Here is a 12,857-nt window from a genome sequence, read left to right on the forward strand (position 1 = left end):
AAGCCAAGGTGGCCCAAGCTCCTATGGGTGACCGCAAGACCCTCCCCGCCGCAGCCCAGGACTGAACCCCTCTAGGGGGCCGGGTTTCCGGAGCTGGGAGGTCTCCACCTGCCCTTCCTCTGCGGCCCAAATGTATGCCCCAGGAGGGCTGAGGACCTGAACTGAGGCCAGAAATCTGGTTAGATCTGACCGCTTACAGGTTCGTGGCCCAGCCGGAAAGCCCCCCTCATTTTCAGCTTTACTGAGTGGCTGGAGCCACAGAACCGCACACCCAGAGGTCTGGCCCACCGATCCTGAAGAGCCTGCCAGACCCCACCCTGTCCCCCCCTGCTCCCTGCCCTGGGGTGCAGAGAGTAGGTTTCTAGGAGGTGGTGGTGGCCCCCCCAGGCCCTCCATTCAGCAAGCTGGCACTCCCCGGCTCCCTCTTCCTCTCCCACACCACATTCAGCACACCCAAGGACTGGCTATGACCCTCTGCCTCCGAAATTCCTCGGATCAGCATGGACCCACTTGTCGGCTGGGCAGGGCCAAGGACGGAGGCCGAGGGTCGGCATGCTGGGGTGTACCTGTGGTCCTGGGTCCCAGGCTGGGGTGCTCTACTGGGTCCAGTGGTGGGAAGCTAAACTTGGTGCCCAGGGAGCCCTTCAGGAGCTGTCAACGGATGGCAGGGTCACAGAGCGCTATTCTGCCCCGAACCTCAGCCCACACCCTGCCCAACCCTTTCCCCATCCTGGCATTCTGAGAGAAGACTGGCATCAAAGATCTGTTCTGCCACGGGCATGGGTCTGGATGGTGGGACCTGAGGGTCTCTGGGCTTCCTTTGGGGGAGAGTTGGTCAGAGAGAGGCCTGAGGTCCTAGCTCCATGCCCAGAGGTGATGGGCCAACAGCTGCCTTTGTATAGAGGCCAAGAAGGGGACCCCTACAGGGCAGGGCCTAGACTTAAGACCCCGTTGTTCAAGCAGGCTTTGGGGTAAGGAGCTGGCTCCTAACCCAGGTGACAGCTGAGGTATGTTTTCTAGCAGCAAAGATCTATCTTTCTCTGTCTTCAACCTGTCTGTGGTTGTGATATCTTGTCTCCTCCGTTCCACACCCACAGGCCCGCATATGGCCATTTCCCAGACAACTACGCTAGAAAATAAGACCTCTCTCCCACAGATACACACACTCACGAGCATGCATACACACACACACCATTAGCACAGCCTCACTTTCACACAGTAGCTGACGGATGCTCTCACCCCATCATATGTGCCCGGTATACAGGAACAGTTAGGGACACACTCTTATCTGTTACAAAAAACACACTCACTGGCATCGCAGGCAAATACAGTTGTAAAAATGACCTGGACTCCCCTACTGTCCCCTAGTCCCCTCACACACATGCATTTGGCTTGCAGTCGAATGCCAGCAGCCTAACACGGGTGCATAATAGACGCTCAATGCATATTTGTTGGGTAGATTTTAAAAAGTATTCCTCAGAGACATGCCCAGGCTATCATGCCCCCACTGTCACGCACACTTTCACATCTGGCTTTCCCCTCATGGACACACAGTCCCACAAACACAAAGTAATTAAGTTATCACACACACACCCCTAAGCTAAAGTACAACCCCTGGCCCAGGGGTCTCTCCCAGAGGGGGGAGGGAGCCGTGTGGGATCCAAAGGGGCCGCCCTCTAGGGCTGAGCCCTCCCTTTCCTCCTCCCCCAGCCCCAGCCCCAGCCCCAGCTGCTTCTCTTTTAATTGGAGGCACTTCTTCATTCTGCAGGCAGGGGAGAGGGGAGGCAGGGGAGAGGGGAGGCGGGGGAGAGGGGAGCGGAAGGCGCTTGGGGGGTTGGTTACCAGGTGGCTTTAGGGCCGGAACTCACCTAGACACATGCAAGATACTCCTGCAAAGCGAGGGCCACAGCTACCGAGTTTGGTGTTGAGAAATCAGCTTGTAATGAATGGAGTCAGAAAAACCTCATTTGAGTCCAGTCTGTGTCCCTTCCCAGCTTTCAGTGCCTCGGTCTTCTCATCTGTGAAATGGAGATAACAAGAGCCACATCACAGGGTTATTGGAGGATGACACGAGATAATAACTGTGACTGAAGGTGCCGGGACATCGCTGTGTGCTCCTACTCTCTCTCCCTCTCCTCCTCTTTCCTTGTGTGTGTGTGTGTGTATATACAATTTATAGTCAAATTGGTTTCTCTCCTCCTCTTTCCTAACAGGGCCGCCACTGGGGCCCTGCACTGAAGCTGCATGTCTCCTCCCCACCCCCTTCTGAAAACTTTCTGACCTCATGTGACACTGCTTCTGGGAGGAGTGGGGGCCAGAACCCAGCAACTCCTGACCCTCTTGTCTCAACTTCCTAGGAAAAGAAGGGACTGAAAGGGTACCCTGGCCCTCAGCAACTACCCTATTGGAAAACAAAGGTGGAAAATACCACCCTATTGGAAAACAAGTTGGACACAGAGAACCCCATCTTGGGGAAGGCCAGCACTCAGAACTGGGTTGGGATAAAAGTTGATTCTGATAGGTGGGGGGGGGGGGGGCTGAAGCGGGGTATGGAAAAGATCAGTGAGGCAAACACCTGTAAGGGCCGGGGAAAGTCAAGATGTCCCTGGGTTGCAGGATTTTGATGAGAAGAGCCTCCTGACAGTCTGAAGAGGCCACTAGGCAGCTGTGACCTCTGCCAACCTTCGGCTGGTGAGGTCTCCCGCCAGGGACTCTGGCCAAGTGGTGCCAGATCTGAGGAGTCCAAGAGGTGAGTAAGATAGTTGCCTAAATGGTGGAATAGGAAAGGTCAGAAAGACCAAGGTGTTGGAAAGATTCAGTCAGAGGAGGAAGGAGGGAGGAACGGGGAGAGTGTTAGGAACACTCAGGAGGTTCCTGCATGGGCCAGAGAGGGTGGCAAAGGTAAGTTGTCCTAAAGATAAGAGGGTTTTAATTGCAGCAGACAGAACTGTAGTTAATCATGAAAAGGATCAAGGCACTGCAGTCCAGCCTCAAAGGAAGCAGAAGCACCCCTCTCCATACTTCTCAGCCTCATACGGGGAAAACAATTCAGATTTGGGGAACCAGATCAATCTTCTTCTGTCTGTGGGACTTTGGGCAAGTTTGTTCATCTGACCAAGTCTCAGTTTTTGTTTTTTCTTTTTAAAAATGAATATAACTCATATACTATGATAACCCCTTTAAATCATACAATTGAGTGGTTTTTAATATATTCACATAGTTGTGCAACCATTGCCACTAATTCCAGAATATTTTCATCACTTCAAGTGGAAACTTCGTATCCACTTGCAGCCACTTCCAAACTTTCCTCCTCCAACCTCCGGCAACCATTATCTGCTTTCTGCCTTTATGGATTTGCCTATCCTGGATGGTTCGTATGGATGCAGTCTTTTGATAAGTGGCCTTTTGTGCCCGACTTCTTTCACTTAGCATCATGTTTTCTAGGTCCTTCCATGTTGTAGCATGAATAATATTCTGTTGTATGGATACACCACATTTTGTTTGTCCATTCATCAGATGATGAACAGGTGAGTTGCTCCCACTTTTTGGCCATTATAAATAATACTGCAATGAACACTCATTTAATTTTCGTACTTACTTAAAACTTGGAGGTGTTTCTATTAACTTCACAGAGTTGCGAGTCTTAAATGACATCGGTGTGGTGAGGTGCCTGGCACATAGTAGCTTCTCAGTAAAACACTTAGGTTTATCTCTGCTTTATTTAGTTCCTCTAAGATAAGAGGCAGGAAGGAGACAAATTTAGGTTCAAACAACTGCTGGGTAAGGTTGTAGAAGCTGGATTGGGTGGGTGAAGAGGAGTGAACTGGCAAGGGAATAGAGCTCTCGCCTGTTTCTGCTCAGTGTTTACAAACCACCACCTATTTCGCACATGGCCTTGCCTTGAGCGGGCCTCTGTCCACCTGCCTGGAGCCCAGACAAGATTTTCTCCAGGTTTCCAGGCTAACCCATAAAAGCAACTCAAATCCAGCTTCTCCATCTTGACCAAGTCACTTAGCCTCTGAAATTTGGCTTTCTTACATCTATAAAATAGTATAATTTCTTACTATATCTATAAAAGAGATAATACTCATCTTGAAGAGTTGGTGGTTCATAGCATTCCCCATAATACTTACCACGATCTGACTTATTGTATTTGCTTCTTTGTTTATTGTCTAACCCCCTCTATGGAACGTAAACTCCATGAGGGCAGGACCTTGGTTTTGTTTACTGCTGTTTTCCCAGTGCCAAGAACAATGCCTGACACATGGTAGGTATTCAATAAATATTTGTTGAATAAGGAGGTTCATTCATTCATTTTTCACCCAACATGAGTATATCCTGTGGTTTGGGGCTATACTCCACAGGAGGGAAACTGAGATGAGTTCCTTGCTTCCAAGGAGGTCTCTTCAAGTGGAAATAACAGACATGACTGAAGCAAATAGACTGTAATGAGACTTGATCAATAGAGTGTGCACCTTCATCTTGCCTGATAGAGACAGTCCCTCCCTGAAGACCTGTTGAATCTGAAATAGACCAGAAATAGATCCAAAGTGATCCAACGTGCACCGGTCCCAGAGCTTGGCTCCTGGCAGGGAGCAAACCTTTCCCTACTGGAGAGGGGAAAGAGAGGAAGCAGAAAAAGGGAGTTTCCTCCTTCTCTCCTGGGCTGTAAGCCAGTCAGCCACAGTCAAAACTTTAAAAGGCCTAAATTTGTCCAGATACACTTCCCTGATCTTGGTCCCACCAACCCTAGCCCCCCCCCCCCCCTGCCTTAAGTCCCCAGGCCTCCCTCCCAGGATTCCAAAAGTAAGAAAATAACTCCTTCCCCTCACCACAGTCCAAAGGGTTCTTGCTTGGAATAGCCAGCCCCGTGCTAGTTGCTAGGTGAAAACAATCTGATTGAATTCATTCGCATACTGTGGGTACTGCTTCTTTGGGGCGTGTTTATTTAAAAGGAAAGGGGTATCTTGAGGCATGGGCCCCCTGGAAACAAGCCCCAAGCCACCTCTCTTGACTTTTGCCTTCCTCTCAGGAAGTCTTCCTTTCCTCAGTTTCTCTAAATAGGCTGGGTTGGGGTGGTTGTTGATTTTTTTCAACAACCTACAGCCGGTTGTTCATAGGCCTGTGTTTTTAAAAAGGACAAGCCTGAACTCACCTTCCTGCCTCAGGGGCCTGGGCTCCATACCTGGGAAGTAGACAGTCTTCTACTTTCTAACAAGCCAGACTTGAAGTTTGCAGTAAATCCTCTTGTTGAAGGACAGGTGTTTCCCAGCTGAGCCCTTGGGGAGATTCTCCAGTAGCGCAGGGACACCCTTCCCCAGAGGCCTAGTGGGCTGGACCTCTTTGGCCCCATTCAAAGTGAGGGGAGACTCCTGCCACACCGGGAAGAGGGCTCTATCCTCCACCTCCTTGGGTCCGTCTGTTTATCGGTCTCTGGGAATGGCCGCCTCCTGTTCTTTTTCTCCTTTTAAGTCTCTGAATCTCTTCTCTCTCTTCCTGAACTACTTCTCGGTGCCTCGGTCTCCGTCCCTCTGTCTCTGGCTCCTGCATCCGTCTCGGCTCCCGGCCTCCCTCTCCCCCTCTCCGCCCCTCCCCCGCGCTGTCATTCACCCCGCTCCTCTCCACGCACAGCCAATGGAGAGACCCGGCCGAAACGGCTAGGCTCGCTTGCACCAGGCTTTTTCGCCCGGTGATTGATGTCCCAGAGTCAACATCGAGCTAGCAGACGGAGAGGGGAAGGAGCAGCCTGAGAGGGGAAGAATACGGCGCCCCCTCTCTCCTTCCCCTCCCCCCTACTTTAGCCCTCTGCGCACTTCGCTTCCAAGTCTCCGCGCAGCCGGGAGCGGCTGCCGCCTCCGCGCCCCTGCGCGCTGCCCCCCGAGCCAAACACAGCGATCGCCGCCGCCCAGGCCCCCCCCCGCGGGGCCGGGGCCGGGGGCCAGCATGGAGCACCTGGGTCCGCACCATCTCCACCCCGGCCATGCGGAGCCCATCAGCTTCGGCATCGACCAAATCCTCAACAGCCCGGACCAAGGCGGCTGCATGGGGCCCGCCTCGCGCCTCCAGGACGGAGAATACGGCCTTGGCTGTTTGGTTGGAGGAGCCTACGCTTACGGCGGCGGGGGCCCCGCGGCCGGGGCGGGGGCCGGGGGCGCGGGGGCCTATGGTGCCGGCGGCCCCAGCGGCCCTGGTGGCCCTACTAGCGGCGGCGGCGGCGCCTGCAGCATGGGCCCGCTGGCTGGCTCCTACAACGTGAACATGGCCTTGGCGGGCGGCCCCGGTCCGGGAGGCGGCGGCGGCGGGGGCGGCGGCGGCGGCGGCGGGGGGGCGCTGAGCGCTGCAGGGGTGATCCGGGTGCCGGCTCATAGGCCGCTAGCTGGAGCGGTGGCCCACCCCCAGCCTCTGGCTACCGGCTTGCCCACCGTTCCCTCCGTGCCTGCTGTGCCGGGTGTCAACAACCTCACCGGCCTCACCTTCCCCTGGATGGAGAGTAACCGCAGATACACAAAGGACAGGTTCACAGGTGAGTCCGGCCGGCGCGCGCCCCGCCTGGCCGCGGCCCGGGCTCTGCGCTACCTTTCCCCTGCCCGGTGGCTCCCGCAGCCCCCTCTACGCACCAGGTTACCCAGCTCCTCTCGGTGCTTCCCCCGAGTTCAGCCGCCTGCCACCTTTCCACGCTCGCGGAATCGTCATGCTCGAAGAGTTCTCCCGTCCTGGGCCCCTCTCCGTCCCTCCCGCAGGACCCCTACTCTGAAAAGCGCTCCCTGATCCCCTCTCGGAGTCGCTGGGTTCAGTGTGGCCGAGGGAAGGGGGATGTAGCTTCGGGACTACCTTTCACCCCGGCTTTTGGGGCTCAGGAATCTTGGAGAAAGGGGCCCGATGTGAACAAACTGTTTTTTCCGTCCGGGCCAACGTTCTCTGGTTGAGGCGAAGAGCCCCAGAATCAGACGCTAGGAAAGAACAGGTTCCCCACCTCTCGTCCCCCTCCCCACACAAACACACACGCTCTCAAACACACCACACACCCCACTTCACTTCGCGCTCCGAGCTCCAGTGTCGGTTGCGCTTGCCGGGCCGGCAGAGGCCCGAAGCCTGAGTAAAGCAGCAGAGCTGGTGGGCCCTCTTTCCCGGACTGCGGGCTTCGTCCAGGTCGGTGGCAGCGTGAGGCTGAGCCTCCCGGTTCATTTTCGTTCGGTCCCGGCCTGGCGTCCTCCCCTCTGGGCCCAGCCCCGTTCCCTCCAGTGTGAATAATGCACCGGCCTGACCGGCGATCGATCGGCGGCGGCCCAAGGACAACTCCTGGGACGATTACGCACTCCGCGGCGGCCGACTGCCGCCCTCTCCGCTGCCTGCTCCGCGCCTTCCACCGCTCGCTCCGGCTCCCTCCGCTCTCGCTTCCGCTCTCGGCACTCAGCTCTCGCTCACGCGCGGGCCCTTTGCTTCGGCCTCACTTCCAGCTACCCCTTAGCATTCCTGGGATCCGAGGCGAGGATCCTCGATCCTTCCGCCGAGCCCAGCTCCCAAGCCCGCTGAGAAGTAGCCACGAGTTGAGCCTGGGTTCCCGGCTGGGCCTTAGAGGCGGCGGGAGGTACTGGCCGCTGCCGATGGCGATGGCGAGGTGGGACTCCCATGGGGCTCGGGCTCCAGGGCCCAACGGTGGAAAGGAGTTAGGGGGTCAGCAGAGGCAATACAGCCATTCTGCCCTGGGCCTCCAGGAAGGACCCTGTACTCAAGGGACCCCAGGACCCCAACCTAAGTCCTCTCAGGTCTGGGGAGGCAGAGCCTGCTGGCCATTCCACTCCCCCTACCCACCCAGGCCAGTCCAGTCTTGAAGGGCCCTGATGGAACCCTCAGCCTGGAACCCACTGGTCTTAGGTCTCTGGTGAAAGCTGTTCCACACAGGGCCTACCTAGGGGAGCCACCGGCGGCCCTAATCTGGCTTCAGGCCCCAAGAAGGTTCTGAGGGAGTGAATGACTGTCACCTTGTGTTGCCCTGTGTCCTGTATGTGTCTGCTTGTGTGCCTGTCTGTCAGGCCGGGTGTATAGATAGGTAATTTGCCCCTTGGTATGTGATGTGTCTGTGTATGTTGCTGTGTTGGTGGCGGCTCAGGTCAGGACCCAGGGTTCCCCCACCCACCCCCACCCCCACCCCCACCCCCGCCTTGATCAGATGCGGCTTCAAGCTGCTGGGCAGCTTCCTGGAGCAGTGGGGGGCTTCGACCTTTAGCTCGCCTCAGACAAGCCCCTCAAGGAGACTGGCTTGGGCACGAGAGAGCCCGGGGCTAGGGAGGCCTCCGTGGCGGCGGCAGCGGCGTCCGCCTGGCGGGCGGGAGGGGGCCGTTTCCCGCCGCGGGCTTGGAGCTGAGGGCTGACGGGAGGATCGCGGCCCCGTTCCTGGGGTCTGGCCTCTGCGCTCGCTGATCGCGGGGAGTCGGGCCTGGGACGCCTCCTGACGCTCTGCCGCTTGCCTCTGCCGTCTGTCTGTCTCCCGCTCCAGTGGCCCTCTCACCCTTCACTGTAACACGCCGTATAGGTCACCCCTATCAGAACCGGACGCCCCCCAAGAAGAAGAAGCCGCGCACGTCCTTCACGCGCCTGCAGATCTGCGAGCTGGAGAAGCGCTTCCACCGGCAGAAGTACCTGGCCTCGGCCGAGCGCGCCGCCCTGGCCAAGGCGCTCAAAATGACCGACGCGCAGGTCAAAACCTGGTTCCAGAACCGGCGGACGAAGTGGAGGTGAGCGCGCGCGGGGCGGGCAGTTCTCAGCCCCGGGGTCTCTCCGGGGGCGCTCACGCCCCCTCCGCTCTCCGGCTTCTGATCGGTTCCCTGCTAGGCTCGCCAGGAACCGGGAGCAGCCGAGGCCGATGCCCGGGGTGGGGCTGGAGAGCCCCCGCTCTGTTTTACCGGAGGCTTCTTGGCTTTCTGACCCTAACGCTCAATGCTGGTGTAGACGCGGCTGGTCACCGCCGCTGCTTGGGGAACCTGCGGGGCTAGAGCACAGTCAGTCCTTGCAGTCCGCGCTTTGGGAATCAGTGAACGCTGAGGGACTTTTTGTTTGCACAAAGTAGCGCTTACAGACATGCCTCCTCCGTCCCGGAGACTGGAGGCCGGATGGCCTGCGCCTCCTTTCTGCCGCCCCAGAGAGGGCTCCTGGCGGAGCTGCCGGGCCCCAAACCGGGAGCCTGGGCCCCTCTGACTCCCTCCTCCCCGGACACTCAGCCAGGCCCTCACGCAGACGGTCTCCCACCCTGGAAGAGGAAAATCAATCCCTACCGGCTGCAGCGGGGTTTTGGAGAGTCCCACTGAAAGGGGGATCAATTAGGAGCAGATGGGTGTGTGTGTTTGTGTGTGTGCGGGCGCTCGCCACACACACATTTACCCTTCTCCCGTCACACACCCAGTACACTAAAATCCCCCCACCATGCATACATCTCTCCCTCTCTCTCTCTCTCTCTCTCTCTCTCTCTCTCAACGTCCCACACTCCTAGGCAGCCTTACTCACCGCCAGCACCGCGCTTTCTCCAGCTGTGCCCACTTGCACCCCTCCCGCACATCTGGCCCGCATACTTGGTTCCACAAGTTTGGTTCCAGAAGTTTCTCACTAGCTCAGGCCTCAGGGGGGAGAGCGCAGGAGAGTCTGGGCGACGTGCGCGGGGCCGTGGCCCAGTGGGCCTAGCGCTGGAGGAAGGAATTGGAGTTTCCTCTTTTTCTGAACGAAGGCGAGGGATCTGCCCGGGATTCCACCGGCGTGGCTTCCACAGGAAGCCACTGCCCCCACGACTCTGCCTCCACCCCATTCCTGTCGTTGGGGAAGAAATGGAGTATATGGCTTCAGACCTCTGGGATCTAGTTAAAGAAGTAGCTAGGGCTGGCAGAGTAGGGGTGTGGGCACTAGTGTTCCCAAGGCCCCACCAGGGCTGCAGCCTAGGCGAGAGGAGGGGGCGAGGCAGGTCCCTGGAAGACAAGGGGCTCTGGGATCACCGAGAGTGTCAGGCGAAGAGAAGGGAAGGGGCAAAGATAAACACCCCACCCCAGGGAGAAAAGGAAAAACCGGGCAGCTTGAAGAAGTCTTAGGGTAATAAAAGAAAGCAATGGATGACTAAACCTTCATTTTCGTTTCAAACAAATTCTCTTAATTCTGAGAGAACAAAGAGGGTGGGGTGAGAGAAAACAAGAGAGAAGGACACAAAGCCGAAAAGGAAGAGAAAGGCTCAGGCAGTTTGAAATGCAGGAAAGAAGGGGAAGGCGAGACACAGAAAGACGCGCGGAGCTAAAGGCAAGAAGGGGCGGCGGGCAGGAGGCCGGCGTCCACCGCTGGGAGAGGCCCTCGCCGGCTTCGCGCGGCTTCATCGATCGCCTACAAATTGCTTCTGGAGGCCCCCGGGACTCCCATTAGGTCTGTCCACCTTAGAGACAGACGTTTGATCTCAGTTGACGGGGTGGAGGGGAGGCATTAAATGGAATAAGTGAGTCATCGCCTCCCTGGACCGCCTCGGAGAAAGGCGCTGGTCCGGCGGGAGTCCCGGCAGGGCACAGGGCTCGGCCCAGGAGGTAGGAAGGCTGCGAGAGTTTCGCAGAGAAGAGAGGTCTGGCAAAGCAGCTCGAAGGCAATCCACCGCCTCCCGCCTCTGCCCTGGACTGGTGGGGAGGGTGAGGCGCCTCAGGCTTGGCACCGCAGAGCTGGGGAGAGGCGAGATGCCACCCTACCCCTGGCTGCGCCCTCCGAGGCTAGTGGGACACGGGGAGCTCCAGATGCTTGGGCCTGGCGATTTCCTCACAGCTCCCCCGGGGTTCCTGCGCTCCATTTACTTGTGGGGTTTCCAGTCTGTGTCGGAGTCAGGACCCTCAGGATTAGGGTGTGTGTTAAAGGGGCCCAAGCTGGAGTTGGGGGCTGTGAAGGAAGCAGTGCTCGTCCAGGCTGTTTCCCGGGAGCGCGCTCGAAGCGTCGGTAACGTCGGTAATGGCTTGTCCCCGGTGCAGGCGGCAGACCGCGGAGGAGCGCGAGGCTGAGAGGCAGCAGGCGAACCGCATTCTCCTGCAGCTGCAGCAAGAGGCCTTCCAGAAGAGTCTGGCGCAGCCCTTGCCCGCCGACCCGCTATGCGTGCACAACTCTTCGCTCTTCGCCCTGCAGAATCTGCAGCCGTGGTCTGACGACTCCACCAAGATCACCAGCGTCACGTCCGTGGCGTCCGCCTGCGAGTGAGCCTGCCCGCTCTGCCCGGAGAGAGCCCGGGTCCAGCCGAGGGGTCGCGGAGGCTGAGAGCCGGGACTCTCTCCCACCCCCTCCTGCTTCAGACTGTGCGCGGGAGGGGAACGCGGTGCCCCCTGCGCTCGGCGGAGCTCCTGCCGACGCTGTTTTCTCTTTGGTGGGGGGAAAAAAAGCGCGGGAGACAGGGACACGCGACCTCGTTCCAGACGCCTAAGTGGTCCCGCGCCCCCCTGGAACTGTTCAGAGTCCTCTCGGTTTACGTCTATTTTATTTTATTCTGATTTTTAACGTGGGACTGAGAGAGGCAGAGGACGTTGGGAAATAAGTTTCTGGGGTCCTCAGAGGACAGCAGGGGCTGTCGTTTGAACTTGCTCTGGGAAGAACTCTGTATTCCACTCCCCATCACACGTGGACGCCCGCAGGCCCACACAGAGGTGATTTCACGGTCTCTGGTGGTGTCACCCAGAGCCAAACACAGAGGACCTACGGCAGAGTGTCATGCACACATAGGGCCATCGCCTTCACACCCTTGACTCTCACTGTCAGGCATAAGCTAGGGGTGACCCAGCTGCATTGTGAACAGCATGGCACTTCTCACAAACACGAGGCTACGGCCACACTGTGACACACTACCCCACACACGACAGCGTCACGGCCCTCCAGGCCCCCATCACACATCCTAGCCGCACCCAGGTACGCACAGGCAGGTTTTCACACAGACTCAGCCTGCTTCTCCAGATCCTGTTCATACGGGGAGCTTAAGTTATGCACTTATAAGGTGTTTTCTGTGTAACCATTTTATAAAGTGCTTGTGTAATTTATGTGAAAAAATAATAAAACCCTCCGGATCCGGAGTCAGGGCTACCTGCTCCTTGCTGAGCCCAGCACCTTGCAGCTACTTGGGTTTGGTGTGAAATGGTGCCACTGGGGCAGCTGCTGCTGTCTGGGCATAAGGGACACCCGGGGGCCAGGACCTGCAGGTCCTGGAGAGAGGGAAGGAGGGGGACAGAGAGAAACAGACCTGAGGAAAGGAAGGAGTGCCAGGCTCTCCTGGGACGCGGATGCTTGAGAAGATACACGGTCTTTGGGTGTGAGGGTTGCGCGCGTGTGCATTGTGTGTTTGTGATGGCATGGACCTTCAGGATGTAACTGATCGTGAATGTAACAGTGTTTAAGCGTGTCATTGTGTTGGCAACTATTGTTAAGTGCTTGTCTCTGCTTAAGTCGCAAATCGAAACTAGCATCATACATACTAACTTGCAGTGGTCTGTGTGACCATGTGCGAATGTGATTGTGTCTTCCGGGGTACCGGTGACCACCCACCCAAATCTGTGACTGTGTGTGACTCCCGTGTCAATGTGTGTGAGAGTACATGTGAGTTTCTCCTCGTGAATCCATTTTTGTGTTAAATGTGCGAACGTTTGTAATCGTGAATCACCCATAATGGTGTGAATACACTTGGGTGTGATATGTAATCATGTGTGACATGTAATCATATATGAGATGTGTATTTTACTATATATACTTGTGTGTGACAGTATATAATGGGGAAATGAAGTAGAGAGTGTGGATCGTCGTGGGTGACTGTCCCTGTCGGTGAGTGCGTGTGATTGGTTGTCATTGAGTGGGTGTAGTTGCGCACTGCTGGT

The 12,857-nt window shown here is 57.0% G+C and overlaps 1 protein-coding gene across 1 annotated transcript; it reads left to right on the forward strand.

The window, feature by feature from the left end:
- Positions 1–2,841: 2,841 nt before the first annotated feature.
- On the forward strand, positions 2,842–12,653 carry TLX1 (T cell leukemia homeobox 1). The gene is made up of 3 exons (XM_049646494.1): positions 2,842–6,523; positions 8,534–8,735; positions 10,980–12,653. The coding sequence occupies exons 1-3, from the start codon at positions 5,944–5,946 to the stop codon at positions 11,200–11,202; spliced, it is 1,005 nt and encodes a 334-aa protein (XP_049502451.1). The 5' UTR covers positions 2,842–5,943; the 3' UTR covers positions 11,203–12,653.
- The last annotated feature ends 204 nt before the right edge of the window (positions 12,654–12,857 follow it).

The sequence above is a fragment of the Panthera uncia genome, chromosome D2 (genome assembly GCF_023721935.1).
Source record: "Panthera uncia isolate 11264 chromosome D2, Puncia_PCG_1.0, whole genome shotgun sequence".
NCBI classification, from domain to species: Eukaryota; Metazoa; Chordata; class Mammalia; order Carnivora; family Felidae; genus Panthera; species Panthera uncia.